The following is a 16,788-nucleotide window of genomic DNA, read 5'->3' on the forward strand; positions in this document are numbered from 1 at the left end:
ATCTGTATGTGGGATCCGAACCCTCGGGCGGGAGCGCCGCCGCGCTTCCCAAGTGGCGCACTATCCAGTGCGCCACTGGGCCGGCCCTAATTTGCTACTTTCTATCCATTTAAAAAATACATGAACAAATTCCTGAGACTAAAATTTTACCTTGTTTCCTTTTCCCTTGAAATCGAGTTTCCATTCTGTACCCGGCAGATATTTATCCTAATTTAATATATTTTTTCGAAAATTTTTTATTGGTTACTCTATTGCACTACCTAGCAATGAAAATATGTATAAAAATAGGAAATAATTTTTAAAAGTTTATTTTAACTGTATGACTCATATTTTTTCCTAATTGAGTTTTCATTACAATTATTAATCAAAGTAATCTAAATTTATTGTAAATTTTTCTAAGTAAATAATTATTATACTTAGTAAGTAAAATTTTAGTGGAAATGCATCTCTGAATGTATTTTATCCTAATGCTTTTTCATCAATCACCCCATTATTCTGTTATACTTAATTCTGAAATGAAGCAGGATTTAATATCATTTCTATTCCTATCTTCTATTTTTAATAGATATAAATGCTGAGAAATCTTATTCACATAGTAAGTAAATGGCAATGGAAGGAATTTTATTAGAATACTGTCATTCAATTAATTGAACTTTGACCAAGTTTAAAATGCCAGAAATTACGTGGTGATCTATGATCAAAAATTCATTGTAATGATCAGCTGTCAAAGGCCATCCAACTTGTGAAAAATTTGTTACCCAGTCATTGAGTCATTTGCTACGTAAAATCAGAGAGTAGTATACTTGTGGAAGCAACCTTTTCATATACATATGAGCAGTTAGAGACTGGCTCCCAGTCAGTCAGTGGTAGAGCTAAGACAGAAACCAAGATCACTTACAGGATCTTTGAGAATCCAGCTATATAGTTTGTAGAATTGCTGCTGTTTTAGAAATAATGTCCATTTGAGGCCTTCTAGCAAAAAGAGTAAAAGCTATCTAACTTGACATGTAATTTATTTCATAGTGTAGTAACCAAGAGTCTTCAGTGATATGCTGTCCCTAGAACATATAGGAGCCCACACTTCACTCTGGGCAAGGAGAGCACACTCTAGCAAATGACACACACTGTTTTATCAGTTCTAGCCTACAGCAGTGATTTTACACATTACGTTATCTATATGCATAAGTGAGGATGTTGTTAAAAGCTACAGGGAACCAAATACCAAGCTAACAATGGTATAGGCAGGAGATGTTTAATTTCATGTAACAAGGGGCCTAGAGGTGCATTGATTCAGTGATGCCATCAAGGACCCTGACTCTTCCCATTGTTCTGCTTTTGGTACACTTGCTTGTGGCCTCTTGGCCACAAGATGGCCACTGCAGCTCTAAACATCATATCTCCAGAAGAAGATAACAGCCTACAGTGAGGTGGATTCAAAGGGCTTTCTTTTTTCAGAAGCCCCCTAGAATTAGCTTGTGTCTCCTTGGCCAGAATAGGCATATGTTGCATACCTTTGGTGTAAGCTGAGAAAACCAGTATTTGACAGTGGGGTAGTAAGGATAACCATGCTCAGCTTAGACCAGTAATTGTTTACCCTTTAGGAAGTGTGTGCTTCTCTCCCCTACTCTCCTTCTCCACATGAAATTGAGTTTTTATAAACAAGGAAGAAGCAGCTGTTGGATTGGCAACTATAGCATCTGCCATGCCATTGAGCCTTTGTATCAAACTACAGCAAAATGAGACAAGGTGAATGCGGAGCAGCTCCAGATGAATTGGGAGAACATCATTGCCCTTCTCCCCACACTGTCCTGAGTTCCACAGAGTTTAGTCTGGAAACAGCTCCCCTAGAAATTAGCTGGCCTTCAGTAATCAATATTATATTCCATATGCATTGTAAAAAAGTGTTTGTTACTTTTGGGAAACCGATAGGATTCAGACAATTTTATAAAGTTGGTGAAATTCTGTATAACAATAGTAACCTTGTTTCTTTTCAGTTGATAGTTATATAAAGTGTATAAGTTCTACATAGCACATCTTTGAAGAAATGACCAGTGTCCCACTGTCTGAGGACCAGTTTTTGAAATCAGAAAAGTTTACTGTAAGATATGGGACACAGAATAAACCATGTAGACTAATGATACTTAAATTCCATTTGCTCCAAGCGGGCTCAATCTAAAAGAATTTTATTCTAAATTTTTTATTATTTAAAAAATGGTTTGAGTTTTACAAAATGAAAGTCTTGGGTAAAACAAACAAAAAAGTATGTCTGATATGTAGCACTTACTGTCTTCTTTTGCTGTCAGTAACAGAAGGATGAAGATTAGTGATACCTTCAAATCAAAATTCTGGGCTTGGGGGGAAAATACCTAACTTGAGTGCTGTTTTGTAATTATGTTCCTTTGGAATACCTAAAAGAAGTGATATTTATTCTTATAGACTAGAAGAAGTCCAAAGTGTCCTTCACAACAAAGAGATAGACTGCCTTAGAATGATTGAGGAAGTTGAACGAACCAGAACTTGGGAGTCGAAAGCATTCCAGGAAAAGGAACAACTAAGATCAAAGATGGAAGAAATGTATGAAGAAAGGGAGAGAACATTCCAAGTGCGTATGTGTGTTGGTTTTTTTATGGTACTTGGGACACTTGAATGAAAAAAATCAGCATAAATTCATTTCTGTGAAAATTCATTTCTGCAATGCAGTGTCTGTCCTTAGTTTGGAGTTATTCTAGTGTATGCAGGGATATATGTGATGATGAAAGATGGGAATCTGGACTTTGTCTCTCCCTTCCTGTGGTCTTGGAAGGCAGTGTGATTTTAAAAGAAAAATTAAGACCTGCTTCTCACTTTCCCCTTGTTGGATTGATTTACCTGCAGGAGATGGAAATATTAAGGAAGCAGGTGGAATATCTTGCTAAGGAAAATGGAAAGTTGGTAGGTCACCAAAACCTGCATCAGAAGATTCAATATGTAGTGCGACTGAAGAAGGAAAATGTCAGATTTGCTGAGGTAAACTCTGAAAATTATTCTGAATAAATTCGCTCTGGTTTAAAAATGATTCTTTTATTAAAATTAAAGTTTAATTATTGAATCAGTTAACTGCTTACTTCAGAGAACTTCCAAATTAAAAAAAAAAATGTTGGTTGTTGCTAGTTTAAGCATAATTCAATCAGTTAAATTCTCATAGATGTCAAGTTCTTGTTTAATATTTAGTTTACATATTAAAATTTGTAGTCTTAATTTGAAATATGTACTTAACAAATGCCAAGAACAATAGCTCTTTCTGTAAGAATTAGAGCCTTAATTTTTTCTTTTTCTTTTTTAAAAATTACTTACCAGGAGATTGAAAAGTTGCATGCTGAAAATGTATTTTTAAAAGAAAAGAAAAAGAATGAATCATAAGGATCCTAGTCAACTACCTAGGCATCACCTTGTTTGTTTGGAGAGTTTTTTTTTTCTCTTTTAAAAATAAGATCTACTCCTGCCCACTAAGTAGATCTGAATTTAAGGACCTTAATTACTAAATGTGTATATGGTGGTGGCTGACCCTCAAGTTTCTTTCTTTTTTTTTTTTTTTTTTTAAAAGATGACCGGAAAGGGGATTTTAACCCTTGACTTGGTGTTGTCAGCACCACGCTCAGCCAGTGAGCGAACCGGCCATCCCTATACGGGATCCAAACCCGTGGCCTTGGTGTTATCAGCACCACACTCTACCGAGTGAGCCACAGGCCGGCCCGACCCTCAAGTTTCTTACGAACATTCTGCATCCATATACACCCTGTGACAGTTGGCAATCTGCTGTTAAGTGACTATCATCCCATTTCAAGGCTTTAAATCAACTATAAATACTGGAAAAACTTTTTGCCTTGTTAAAATAAAAGCCTTTAGCTAATGTTCACAGTGGATGTTGGTCAGATCATTTTCTTCTTAGATAATGCCATAATCTCCTTTGATTCTTACAGAAGCTCTAATAATGTGAATTTCATGGCTGATTTCATAGCATGTATGATAAGCAGATGTGTTAATATAGACTATTTTTTTATTCCTACTTTAAGTACTCTCATAAGCATTTTCTATGACTGTAAATATGGCCATTTAAAAAATCTTTCAATAATAAAGTTTAAAAGCAATTTACATTGTTCATTCACTTGTTCATTCAACATATACCTACGGTCACCTATAATGCCAGCCACTGATCATCAATTAAAAAGCAAAAACCCCTGCTCTCAAGGAACTTTGATATATCAGAACTTCATTCCTGTTTATTGAAAGTAATTTTCCAGTGTATAGCTATGCCACATTTTTTTTTGTGTGTGTGTGTGTGTTTGTCCTTTTTGAGACCGGCCGCACCGCGCTCAGCCAGTGAGCGCTGTGAGCGCACTGGTCATCCCTATAAAGGATCCGAACCCGCGGCGGGAGCACTCTCCCGAGTGCGCCACGGGCTCGGCCCACGATGCCACATTTTATTTATCCATTCACCTGCTGATGGATGCCTTGGGTTGAATGTCCCCCCAAAACTCAGTTCCCACTGTGACAGTGTAAAGAGGCTGAGAGATCCTATTATGGTAATTGAAAGGTAGGACATTGAAGAGGTGATTAGATTGTAGAACCATGCTGTAGTGAATGGATCAAAAATGGTCATGGGCATGGTTTGGAGGGCTTTAAAAGGAGAGTGAATGAGGTTAGTCTCTTTCTCTGCTCTGCCATTTCTGCAATGTGATACCATGCTGTCACTGTCACCACCACCAAGACCCTCACCGGATGTGGTCCCTGGACTTTGGACCTTCTAGCCTGAGAAATGGTAAGCAAATAAATTTCATGTTTTTACAAAGTACCCAGTTCCAGGTATTTTGTTATAAGCAACAGAAATGGACTAATACAATGGACATTTGAGTTGTTCCATTTTGGAACTATTGTGAATAATGCTGCTATAAATATTTGTGTATGAGTCTTGGTGTACATATACATTTCACATCTCTTGAGTAGATACCCAGGAGTGGAATTGCCTGGTCATCTGGGAAGCATGTGTTTAATTTTTTCACACATTGCCTAGCTGTTTTCCAAATGCACCATTTGGCTGCACCATCCTACATTCCCACCAGCAGTGTGTTCCAATTTTTCCTTGCCATCAAGGTTTTTTACTAACCATGCTATTGGGTGTAGTGGTATGTCACTTGTATTTTCCTAATGACTGATGTCATTAAACATTTTTCCATTGATGGAGTTTGGATTTGTTGTCCCCTCCAAAACTCATGTGGAAATTTGATCTGCAATGTGACAGTGTTGGAAACTGATTGAGTCATGGGGGCAGATCCCTCATGAATGGATTAATGTTCTCCCTGGGGGAGGGGGGATTAATGAGTGAGTTCTTGCTTTGTTAGTTCCCACAAGAGCTTGTTTCTTTCTTTCTTTTTTTGTCCTTTTTGAGACCGTCTGCACCGCACTCAGCCAGTGAGCGCTGTGAGCGCACCGGTCATCCCTATATAGGATCTGAACCCGTGGCGGAGCAGCACTGCACTCTCCCGAGTGCGCCACGGGCTCGGCCCAAGAGCTTGTTTCTTAAAAAGACCCTGGCACCTTCTCTCTCTCTTGCTTCCTGTCACCATGTGATCTGCTTGTACCCGCCGGCTGCCTGCCACTTTCCACCATGAGTAGAAGCAGCTTGAGGCCCATGCCAGATGTAGCTGTCCCAGAATCATAAGCCAAATAAACCTCTTTTCCTTATAAATTACCCAGTCTCAGGTATTCTGTTATAGCAACACAAAACGGACTAAAACATCCATATTATGGAATACCAATCAGCAGTAAAAAAGGGACAGTCTGATACATTCTACAGCATGGATAAACCTCAAGAAACATAAATGAAAGAAGCCAGACCTAAAAGACTGCGTATTGTATGCTTCCATTTATATGAAATGCCCAGAAAAGGCAAAATTGTAGAGACAGAAAGTAAGTCATTGGTTGCTTGGGATTGGGGATGGGAGTGAGAATGACTATATAGGCACAAGGGAACTTTCTGAGGTGGTTTGTGGGGATGGTTACATAGCTCTATAAATTTCTTAAAAATTGAACTGTGCATTCAAAATGGGTGAATTTTATGATTTGTAAATCATACTTCAATGAAGATGTAAAAAAAATTGTTTAATTAAGGCGTAGTTGAACTCTCAAGGAATAATAGTAAATTCCTGTGGGCTGGAAGTGAAAAGGGAAGTAAAATTCAATGTAAGGTAGTGAGCAGACACTGTGACTGCCTTAGAGGTGGGAGAAGGTAAAGCATTGAAACTGGTAGTGAAGAGACTTGAGTCATATTGCCTGTATTGACTTAGGACTGCCATAACAAATTACTGCAAACTGGGTGGCTTAAAACAACAGAAAGTTATTTTCCCCACAGTTCTAGAGGCTAAAAGTCCAAAATCAAGGTCTTGGCAGGGCCTTGCTCTCTCTGAGGACTTTGGGGAAGAATCTGTTCCATGCCTTTTTCTTAGCTTCTGGCATTGCCAAAAATCCTTGGTGTTCCTTAGATTGTAGGTGCATCACTCCAGTCTCTGCCTCCAGTGTCACATGGTGTTCTCTGTGTTTCTGTCTCCTTAAAAGGACACTAGTCATCCTGGATTATGGTTTACCCTAATGACCTCATCTTAATTTGATTACATCTGCAATGACCCTATTTCCAAATAAGGTCACATTCACATGTACCATGGATTAAATTTTCAACATATCTTTCGGGAGGATAGAATTCAACCTATAACATCACTGATAGCAGGGAAAGGAGATAGTTTTCTGTGGGCCAGCTCAGGCCAGGGAGTTAGAACTGAGATTTTTGCAAAAAATTGGAACTCAGAGAGTGTAAGGATCTTGTCTTAGGCATCCAGGTGACTCTGCTGCCTAGAACAGAGCCTGGCCCACAGTATGTGCTTATTTGTTTAACCGAACAGAACAAAGAGGCAGAGAAATGGACATAGTGAAAAGAGGAAGAAGAAAGAAAGAGGCTGAGGTAAGTAAGGTTGAAGAGAGGGCAATAGAGAGAAGGCAATCATTCCCTAGGTCACCAATACAGGCCCCACACTTCTCTACTGTCTCACACCAGGGGCTTCACACTTTGAAATTCCCTCCTGTGTTCCTAAGGCCTCTTAAGTTTGTGACTTCTGCCCCTTAAAGTTAAGGGGGAGTTTGAAGGGGCTTCCCAGAACTCAATGGGTCATCTTTTGCTCATAAGCCATCTTTGAGGTTTGATTGACTTTGAAAGTAAACGTGGAGTGGGATATTCCTTCCCCTCCACACTGTCCTAGTTCAGGCAGCTCTAGTTTGCATTGTGTGGCTGTTAGTAAGTTTAGATTTTTGTTTTTGTTTTTTTGGTTTATTGTGGGTTTTTTTGATAATCAAAGCATAGCCTACTCAGTCAGACATCTATAGCAAGGACATGAGCTGGTCACAGTATTGGGCACTGTGGCAGGAACAAAGGGAAGACATGTATGGTTTCTGCCCTGACAGAGCCCCCTGTTAGGGAGGCAAGTATGCTGCAAAGTGCTTGAGTGCACTGAGGGCAACAATCATTTAGAGCCTCGCTACTCAGTATGGTCCTTTGACCAGCATTGGCACCATCTGGGAGCCTGTTAGAAATACAGAAGTTCGATTTAGCTCCAGACCTAATAAGAATCTTCATTTTAACAAGATCCCTAGGTGATTTATTTACACAAGAACTTCTAAGAGGCAGAAATCACTTCCCAGCAGAGTGGCCAAAGATGGTGTCAATTCAACCATCACCGCCAGAACAAGACCCTGCACTAGGCACTGGGGACCTGGAAATGAAAGACGATTCAGTCCCTGCCCTCAAGGAGCTCAAAGGCAATTAGGAAGACAAACATACAATCAGAGGAACAACTACAGGTCTAGTGCAAAGGTAGGGGAGCAACAGATACTGCTTTACAGAGGAGGTGGCTCTGAGACACATCATTTGTTCTAAGAAAACTCGTTTTACATTCTTTAAAGCATGCAGAGTTAATCAGTGCAACACTACTTGATTTCCTGAAGGTTCCAAATAAGAACTTTTAGAGGGGATCATCTTTGAGCTGGGATTCACACAGGTCTTTGCTTAGTGGAATGGTACAGTGAGGCTTCTCTCAGCCTTCAATTTCATCTGCAAAATGAAACAGTTTGTACCACATAGGAGTTATTGGGGCTATCCATGCCCTTATTTGAACCGCAAAACCACCCTGTGAGAACAACCAAGTGGCGTTGAAGGTCTTCCATGAAAACTTCCTGGAAGGTAAATAAAAAATGCTGCTGAACACTATATTGACTGTGAAATAATTTTTGTTTCAAAAAAAAGTCCCATACATTTATATAAATTTTTTGACATTTGTTCTATATAATTAAAGATGCATAGAGAAGTACTAACAGTGATTTTCCTGGAGAGTAGTAGTAGTATTTTATTATTTTCAAGGAAATGTACTTTTCATTTTATTTATTTTTTTAAAAGACGACTGGTTAAGGGGATCTTAACTCTTGGTGTTGTCAGCACCACACTCTCCCAAGTGAGCCACGGGAGGGCCCAGAAATGTGCTTTTTAAAATGAAAACATTTTAAACATATATATAAGTGCATAGTAAATCAGAAGTAATGTTAATCCTGGTTATCTGAATGGAGTGATTATGGATGGCTTATTTTTTTCTCATTGCTCATCCATGTTTTCTAAATTTGCTATAATTTACGTGTACCATTTGGAGGCTTTTGATTTGTCAGAACTGCCGGCACCTTTCTCAGTCTGGAGATCTCCAGCGCTCTCTGCCGAAGCATCTGACCATTCCGCACTTCTCAAACTGGAAGGAGCAGGTGAATCTGCGGGAGGCATTGTTAAAATGTAGACTGACTCTGGGTCTGGGGCGGAGCCTGGGGTACGGGGATCTTTTAACAAGATCACAGAGGAAGCCGATGAAGGACCACACCCAGTGGCCAGGATCGATACTGCTAGGCCGCGAGTAGTTTACGTTCTACAGCAGCAACCATAGTACCAGTCTCGGCCGCAGACACCCGGTCCCGATGTCCTTTACCGCGAACAAACAAACCTAGCACAGCAGGTACCCACGGCATCGGGTGGAGGACGCGCCGGGCAGGGCCCAGACGCCACGCCCCCGAAGCCCTGCGCGAGCGAGCCCCAATTGGCCTCACTGGACGCCGCGTCACTTGGGCGCCCGTCACATGAGGTAGCCGTCCAATCACAGCGAGCGCTCGGCCCTGCGGGTGCCTAGCAGTGGGCACAGGGAAAGGTGGCGGCAGGCGTCATGGCCGAGAGGCCGCAGCCGCCGGGCGGCGCCGTGTCTGCTACCGCCTACCCCGACACCCCTGCCGAACTCCCCCAGCATCTCCAGGCCGGCGCGATGCGGCGCCGCTTCTGGGGCGTGTTCAACTGCCTGTGCGCCGGCGCGTTCGGGGCCTTGGCCGCCGCCTCCGCCAAGCTGGCCTTCGGCAGCGAGGTCGAGCCCGGGGCGCTGCTGCAGCTGCGGGCGGACGGGTGGGGCCGGGGAGGAGGGGTGCTGAGGGGCTCCCGGGGTGGGGTGGGGGTGCAGGGCGCAGCCTCGCCCCCGCGGGTCTGTCCGGCCGGGTCTCCCAGCCGCGGCGCTATGGTCCGCTGGGGAGGGAAAGCGTCCTTTGACTCTAATCACGTCAAACCCTCGTCCAGTGTAGGCAGTAAGAGACGTCGGGGACTGAGGCCTCTTCCCTTACCGTGCACCTAAAACCTTTCCTCTGAGCTAGTTCGCTCAGGGGGAAGACCTACACCTACATCCACCCTCTACCTCTTAGTTTAAGCCCCTTGGGCCTGAACATTTCTCTCCACGTGATTCTTCAGGTGAGAAGCCTGCTGCCCATCTCTTTACTCCTTAATTAACGGGTGTTCTGACCTGTCTACCCTGCTGCCAGAAAAATTGAGAGTTTGGGATACCCTAGGCATGAAGGAATACTGAGAGAAACTTTCTGGACATTCCCTGACACTGAGAACTCCTAAACAGCCTCCTTAGGTCTGCTAAGGTGTGCCTCTTTGCCTCTCCCATCTGAGCCATAGACTAGCCTGTACTTGCTAGAGGGGTTTTATTGCAGCTGCAACCCAGGGTTGGTCTCTAACCTGGGCAGTGGTCAGAGTGATTACTTAGGTTTAAGCCTATTTAGGTCTAATCCAGTGGCAGCTGCCGTTCAAGTTAGTATCCCTTTGTGTGTAATTCTTGGGGTAATTGGTCCAAGGTAAAATGAGTGGTTCTGTGAGCCAAGAAGTTTTTTAGTCTTTTCAGTTGTGAACCAGGCCTTCATCCCCCTTTGTGTAAGCAGGCAGCCACTGGGCCCATAGGATGCTTTTGTGTAAATTACAAGAAGGAACCCCTTCCTCAAGACACTAGATATTCAGATACTGGGAAACTGTTAGAAGAAATAAGTATGATGTCTGGATGGGCCCAACCCCCGGAGGAGGCAGGTTTCTAACTCGCAGGCAAGCAAGGGGGTCGCTCCTTAAAAGAAGAAGAAAAAAATCTGCAAGTTCTCCAGGTGATACCTGTGATCGATCACCAGTCAAATAGTCTCAGAGGTGGTGTTTTCCCCAGACAGAGGCTGTGTCCTGGCTAACAACATGGAGCCACAATACCTGGGTTTGAATCCTGGTGGCTCTCACTCCTGTAGCACTTTAGGCAAGGTACTTAATGCCCCTGGTTCTTTTATCTGTAAAATGAAGTTAAGGAATAAATGAGAACGTACAGGGCTTAGCACAGAGGAAAAGTTCAAGAATAACTTGCACATGATTGGGGGCAATAGGGGGGCAGACATGGCTATCCAATCTTGATATATCCACTCATGGTATCCATTCTTGCTTTACCTGATCTGGGGCAGTAAGGACTCCACCCCTGACTTACTCATACTACATGATAGGTAATAGCTACTTTGTCCTCTGTGACTGATCTTCAAGAATTGGTCACTCTGGGACCAATGAGGGAATGGTGTTCAGTAGAAAGTACTGGTTTTTGCTTGTGCCCAAGGTCAAATGGCCAGCAAGGTGGCCAAATAAGTGTCTGGGTCTGATTCATTTGTAAGATGGGTCTGCTGCCCACTAAGGGTTAAATGAAGCCCTGTGCAGGAAAGCTCTGTGGCTTCTGGGTTGTGGGAGAATCTAGGTAGGTCTGGGTGCCAGCAACCATGACCCTGGGTGTGCTCTGAGGGGGCTACAGGCCTTTCTGCCTGGGGCGGGCATGGCTGCAGTGACACTTTCTCCTGCAGGTGAACATGGGCTTATGCATCTTAGGCATTATTTTGATGGCAAGCACCAATTCTTTGATGTGGACCTTCTTTAGCCGGGGCCTCAGTTTCTCCATGTCTTCAGCCATTGCATCTGTCACAGTGACTTTTTCAAACATCCTCAGCTCGGTGAGTAGCCAGAGGGTAGGCTCCTAAACCTGGGTTTGGGATGAGTTGTCCTTGGGGAATTCCTGCTTTCCTAGATAGGAGAAAGGACAGGAACTGAAGAAGGGATTGGGCTGTGGCTTGACCCCTGGGCGACTCCTCCTTTAATCATGGAACAATTAAACACAGAAGAATTCTCAAGTTCGACAGGAATGAAGCTGGACTGTAAAAAGCCTACCTGCTTGCTGTCCCTCCAGGGTGGCTCCTTCATTCTGAACTCCCTGTGCAGTCCAGCTGTCTCTTAGGGGTCTGTGAATTCAAGCATGAGATATGGAGGGTCAAGGTTCCTGGAGACCTTTCTTCCCTCTGGTAGTATGAGGTCAAGGTAGACCTGAGCCCAGTCAGTCTTGAAGTTGAGCAGCCCAGCTCAAGTCAATGAAGCCGTGTGCTGGGCCTGTCTGCTGGCCTCTGCTGGGCTTTTCTCATGTACTTTGCTGGGCTCCAGTACTGTGAGGGAGGAAGCCTCCCCACTTCTACAAGAGAGATGGAAGGGGAGAGAGTGACTTGATGTGGATGACAGACTGTTCCTCTGAGCCCCCTTAGGGAAGAAGTGAGCCACAAGGGAGTAAGGTTGTGCGCACCTGCTGACGTGGGTCTCTCACGGCTGTCTCTGTCCCGCAGGCCTTCCTGGGCTATGTGCTGTACGGAGAGTGCCAGGAGGTCTTGTGGTGGGGAGGAGTGTTCCTCATCCTCTGTGGACTCACCTTGATCCACAGGAAGCTCCCACCAACCTGGAAGCCCCTTCCACAAAAGCAGCAATAGCACCAGTTGGCTAGACCGACCAGCTGGAGAGAGAACTATGGAGGCCCAGCCACAGGTTGGCACGAGGGACTGCTTCCCAGGGTGAGTGTGCAGCTTTCCAACCAGCAGCCAAAGGGAGATGCCAGACTGGCCAGGCCTTCAGGCCAACCCTGCTCCCAAGAGAAGCAGGCCTCTGACCAAGCAGCCTTGAGAGCGAACAGCTCTGGCTTCTGTAAGGAGAGGGATAGCTGCAGCAGTGTTCTGCCTAAAGCCTTCTTGATAATCTGTATAGTGCTTTTGATTCTCATATTCCAGGGCCACCCCAGTGAGCCTTGGCAGATGCTGGAGGTCCTGGGGTTGGTCCACTTTGTATATGGTATTGCAAACCACACTGTAATTATGTCATATTGCCTAACAAAGACCAGTTATGTAACTCTAGAATCAGTGACTGGTGGGGCTCTCTGACAACTCCATGCTGATGTATCAGGCCATCTGTGTCATGCTTATGTGTTATGGCAAGAGAAAGAAAACCGAGTTAATAAATACTTTTTTGTAAGTTAAAACTACCAGGTATGAAGTCTTCATTCTTTCCTCTGTTTTGGAGTAAGAAGGTGCAGCCAGGGTGAGCTGAAATTCCTGGAGTGGTGGAGGCAGGCAGAGTGAACAGGCGTGGGGGTTCTGCCCAATAGCACCCTCGCAGCCTGGTTCTCTGCTGCCTGCAGAGCTGATCACCTGGTTCCTTCCTGAGGTCACACAGGCCAGGGCTCTTCTAATTGAAGAAGGGCTGTCTGTTCTCTTGGTACTCTCAAGGAGAAAAATTTGACCTCAGTTTGGTGACTTTGTTTTATATAACTTATTTGGAAAGGAACTGGCCCAGAGGTTTCTCCCTGCCCCCCACCTTTAAGTCTCTTCTGTCCTTTGCTTTTCTTTCCCAGGTCCCCTGGGTTCGTTTTGTATTTTACACCACATGAATATAATTCCTAGTTCAAAATGGTCGGCAGGCTGCCTGCACACTCTCAGTCCATAGCTTTGAGCCCGGTTCTCACCTGCTTTGGTTCTCCCTGGGGGATCCCCTAGATGTCTGAGGGCCCTCCAAGCTCTCCTAAACCCGATCTCCAGCCCCATGTCTTCTCCATACATTCCCTGCAGTTGAGAGTGACCTGGAGGCTGGGAGAGACAAGGGTCTGGTCCAGGCCTCTCCTCCCATCCATGGAGTTCCTTCCTTGCTCTCCTCCCTTACTCGTCTGCACAGCTGGCCGAATGAGCTGACTAAAATCATTCCATGGCTCCTGATTGTATCTGGCCCTTGTCTGCCACTCCAGCAGCAGTTCTCTCTCGACAACTCCTTAGTACCCACTTCCCCCACACTATCCCACTGTGCTTGAGTCACCCCGGACATCTGCATGTCAGCAGTTCTCAAGCCCACGTGTCCAGTCCTGCCTCTGTGCTGTTGCGCTTGCTCTCTCCTCCACCTTAGATTCCCTTTCCCCTCATCTCTGCCTGGCAAACTCCTGCCCCTGCTTCAACACCCCTTTGAGCTCCCATGGGGCCAAGGCAAAGCTGTGATTCACAGAATGTTAATCAATTAGCCCCACTCTGATGCATTGAAGCTTCCCAGTCGCCTCATGAGGGAAATACTCTTTTTGTCCCGTCTTAGAGGTGAGGAAACTAAGGCTCAGAGTGACGTTGAGTCATGTGCCCAACATCACACGGCTGATGAGTGCCGGAACTAAGTCAGCACCATCTGTCTGACATCAGGGCTTGGCTCTTAATCCTACAGCTGTCCTGCCTCCCACATGAACACATTAAAGCCCAGAGAGAACTTGTGGTAGAGGAACCTGTTTCACCCTGTAACACGGCATTCCCAAATCTCAGAACCCATTTTTCACCAGCCACCTCCTTTCTTTTAGGGTACCTAATGTTGCATCTCCCTGATCTAGTCTGCCCCCATCATTCTGCTAGTGAGGAAGATGAAGTCCATTCAAGGATCTGCAGATTGTGTTCACACACATGGGTCAGATACCCAGCCAAGGCCAGACACAAAGGCTGCTGAGAGCCTGTGGTCAGACCCCTGGGCCATCCCTGAACGGGCAGGAAGAAGCTCATCTTGGAGCAGGCATTGTCTTGAGGGACCCAGCCTCCCAGACACCTGCTGTATGTGTAGAGATGCCTGTTGTTCACCTAATACCCTGTCACTCGATTCAGCGGTATGCCTAGGAGGGACTAGAAGATATGAGATGTTTTTCTAAGGAGGAGATTAATCATTTTTCAAAAGCAGATAGATACGCCTCTCTAAGATGTAAGAAGAGGTGGAATTGTTCACCATATCTCTTTCTTCATCTCAGAGGTTTATTCCTAAGAGAATAAACTGTATCAATATTTGTCTTTCTGGTGTACACTCAGGATGATGGATTAAATTTGTTTGTTCTAGAGCTGGCAATTTGACATCCGGGGTTAGACAGCTAATGGCCTGATGGAACATTTTTATTTGTTTTTCTTTTTTTTTTTTTTGTCTTTTGTCTTTTTCCGTGTCCGGCAACGGATCGCAACCCTCAGTGTTGCCCCCGTACCGGACCGGGGACCGGCAACGGGATCGCAACCCTCGGTGTTGCTCCCGCGCCTCGCTCAGCCAGTGAGCGGGAACCGGTCTGTATGTGGGATCCGAACCCTCGGGCGGGAGCACCGCCGCGCTTCCCAAGCGGCGCACTTATCCAGTGCGCCACCGGGCCGGCCCTTGTTTTTCTTTTTAATTTTACTTTTTTAAGTGTGCAATTCAGTAGTTTTTTTAGTATATTCACAAGGTTTTCAACCATTACTTCTATCTAATTCCCTAACATTTTATCACTCCCCAAAGAAACTCTTACACCCATTAGCAGTTACTCTCGGTTCTACCCTCTCCCAAGGCCTCTGGCAACCACTAATCTACTTTCTGTCTCTATAGATTTGCCTATTGTGGAAATTGTGTCTGGCTTTTTTCACAGCATAATTTTTTCATTCATGCCGTCGCATATATCAGCTCTTCATTCTTTTTGTGGCTGCATGAATTCCATTGTGTAGCTATACCACATTTTGTTTATCTGTTGATCATGTGATGGACATACGGGTTGTTTCCAGTTTTTGGCTATTATGAATAATGGTGCTATGAATATTTGTGTACAAGTTTTTGTGTGGACATATGTTTTCAGTTCTGTTGGGTACATACCTACAAATGGAATTGCTGGGTTATATGATAACTCTGTTTAACTTTTTGAGGAACTAGCAGACTGTTTCCAAAACAGCTGCATCATTTTACATTCCAACCATCAAAGTATGAGTGCTACAGTTTCTCCACATCTTTGCCAACATCCATAATGACTAAAGGTGTCAAGCATCATTTCTGTACTTATTGGTCATTTGTATATCATCTTTGGAGAAATGCCTATTTAGAGAGCCTTTGTCCTTTTCTTTTCTTTTCTTTTTTTTTTTTTTTTGGTGGCTGGCTGGTACGGGGATCCAAACCCTCAATGTTGGTGTTACAACACTGTGCTCTAACCAATTGATCTAACCAGTCATCCCTGCCTTTTCCCATTTTTAAACTGGGTTATTTATGTTTTTATTATTTACCTGTAAGAGTTCTTTAAATATTCTGGATACAAGTTCCTTATCGGGTATATGATTTGCAAATAATATTTTCTTCCATTTTGTGGGTTGTCTTTTCACTTTCTCAGTGGAGTCTTTTGAAGCAGCACAAAAGTTTTTAATTTTGATGAAATCCAATTTATCTATTTTTTTTTTTTTGCTTGTGTATTTGGTGTCATATCAAGAACCCATTGCCACATCAGAATGTGACAGGAACCAGGTACTGCAGAGCCTTTTGTAGACCATCAAAAGGACTTTGACTTTGAGTGCCTAGAAGAGAGCTGATCTAATAAATATCTTAAAGGCATTGCTCTCATATTGAGAACAAACTGTAGAGTAGAAGAGCAGAAGCAGGAAGACCTTTCAGGAGGCCACAGAAGCCATCCAGATAAGAGGAGAGGGAGACTTGGTAGCAGTGAAGGTGATAAGAAGTGATCAGACTCTAAATAATGCATTTTGAAGGCAGAGCCAACAGGATTTGCTGATGGTTTAGAAGTGGGTACAAAAGAGAGGTCAATGATGACTCCATAGTTTTGGCCTGGGCAATAAGAGGAATTAAAGTGTCAGTAATGAAGTGATGAAGACTGTGAGAAGAGCCTGACTGGGCAGAATATAAAGAGCTCAGTTTTGAACCTGTTAATTTTGAGGTGCTTATAGTAATACATCCAGGTGGAGGTGTTGAGTAGGTCATAGTATATTCAGATCTGGAGCTCAGGGAGAGGTCTAGAGTCATCAGCCTTTAGGTGGTAATTGAAGCCATGAGCCTGGATGAGATCTAAGGAGAAGAGGCCTAAGGACTGAACTTTAGTGTTTAGAAGTCAGGGAAACGTGAAGGAACCAACAAGGTGAGGTAGAATAATCTCCAGAAAAAGGCAGTGATCACCCAGGCTAATGCTGTTGGTGAGTCAAGTAAACTGAAGATTGTGAAATGGCCATTGGATCAGCAAAGACATAACTGACAAGAGCAGCTTTGAGGAGTGGCAGAGGCAAGAG

The 16,788-nt window shown here is 44.0% G+C and overlaps 2 protein-coding genes across 3 annotated transcripts in view; both read left to right on the forward strand.

The window, feature by feature from the left end:
* Positions 1-3,552, forward strand: part of LOC103586124 (kinesin-like protein KIF15) — a 34,376-nt gene extending 30,824 nt beyond the window's left edge. For both annotated transcript variants that reach the window (XM_008567277.1, XM_008567278.1), the window contains 3 exons: positions 2,437-2,602; positions 2,875-3,006; positions 3,337-3,552. In XM_008567277.1, the coding sequence (XP_008565499.1) occupies positions 2,437-2,602; positions 2,875-3,006; positions 3,337-3,399 (361 nt within the window). In that variant the 3' untranslated portion in view covers positions 3,400-3,552. The remainder of the gene's footprint in view (positions 1-2,436; positions 2,603-2,874; positions 3,007-3,336) is intronic.
* A 5,726-nt stretch (positions 3,553-9,278) lies between these two features.
* Positions 9,279-12,743, forward strand: TMEM42 (transmembrane protein 42). Its single transcript, XM_008567280.1, has 3 exons — positions 9,279-9,470; positions 11,254-11,400; positions 12,058-12,743. Exons 1-3 carry the CDS (start codon positions 9,279-9,281, stop codon positions 12,196-12,198), a joined length of 480 nt encoding a protein of 159 aa, XP_008565502.1. The 3' UTR covers positions 12,199-12,743.
* The last annotated feature ends 4,045 nt before the right edge of the window (positions 12,744-16,788 follow it).

Source organism: Galeopterus variegatus, unplaced genomic scaffold, assembly GCF_000696425.1.
Source record: "Galeopterus variegatus unplaced genomic scaffold, G_variegatus-3.0.2 Scaffold307, whole genome shotgun sequence".
NCBI lineage: Eukaryota > Metazoa > Chordata > Mammalia > Dermoptera > Cynocephalidae > Galeopterus > Galeopterus variegatus.

What these genes read in the sequence shown, in the direction of transcription:
- TMEM42 (XM_008567280.1), top strand. Translation starts at nt 9,279, where the DNA reads ATGGCCGAGAGGCCGCAGCCGCCGGGCGGCGCCGTGTCTGCTACCGCC. An exon ending in AGCTGGCCTTCGGCAGCGAG is followed by an intron (nt 9,471 to 11,253) that starts GTCGAGCCCGGG and finishes TTTCTCCTGCAG; the next exon opens with GTGAACATGGGCTTATGCAT. An exon ending in TTTCAAACATCCTCAGCTCG is followed by an intron (nt 11,401 to 12,057) that starts GTGAGTAGCCAG and finishes TCTGTCCCGCAG; the next exon opens with GCCTTCCTGGGCTATGTGCT.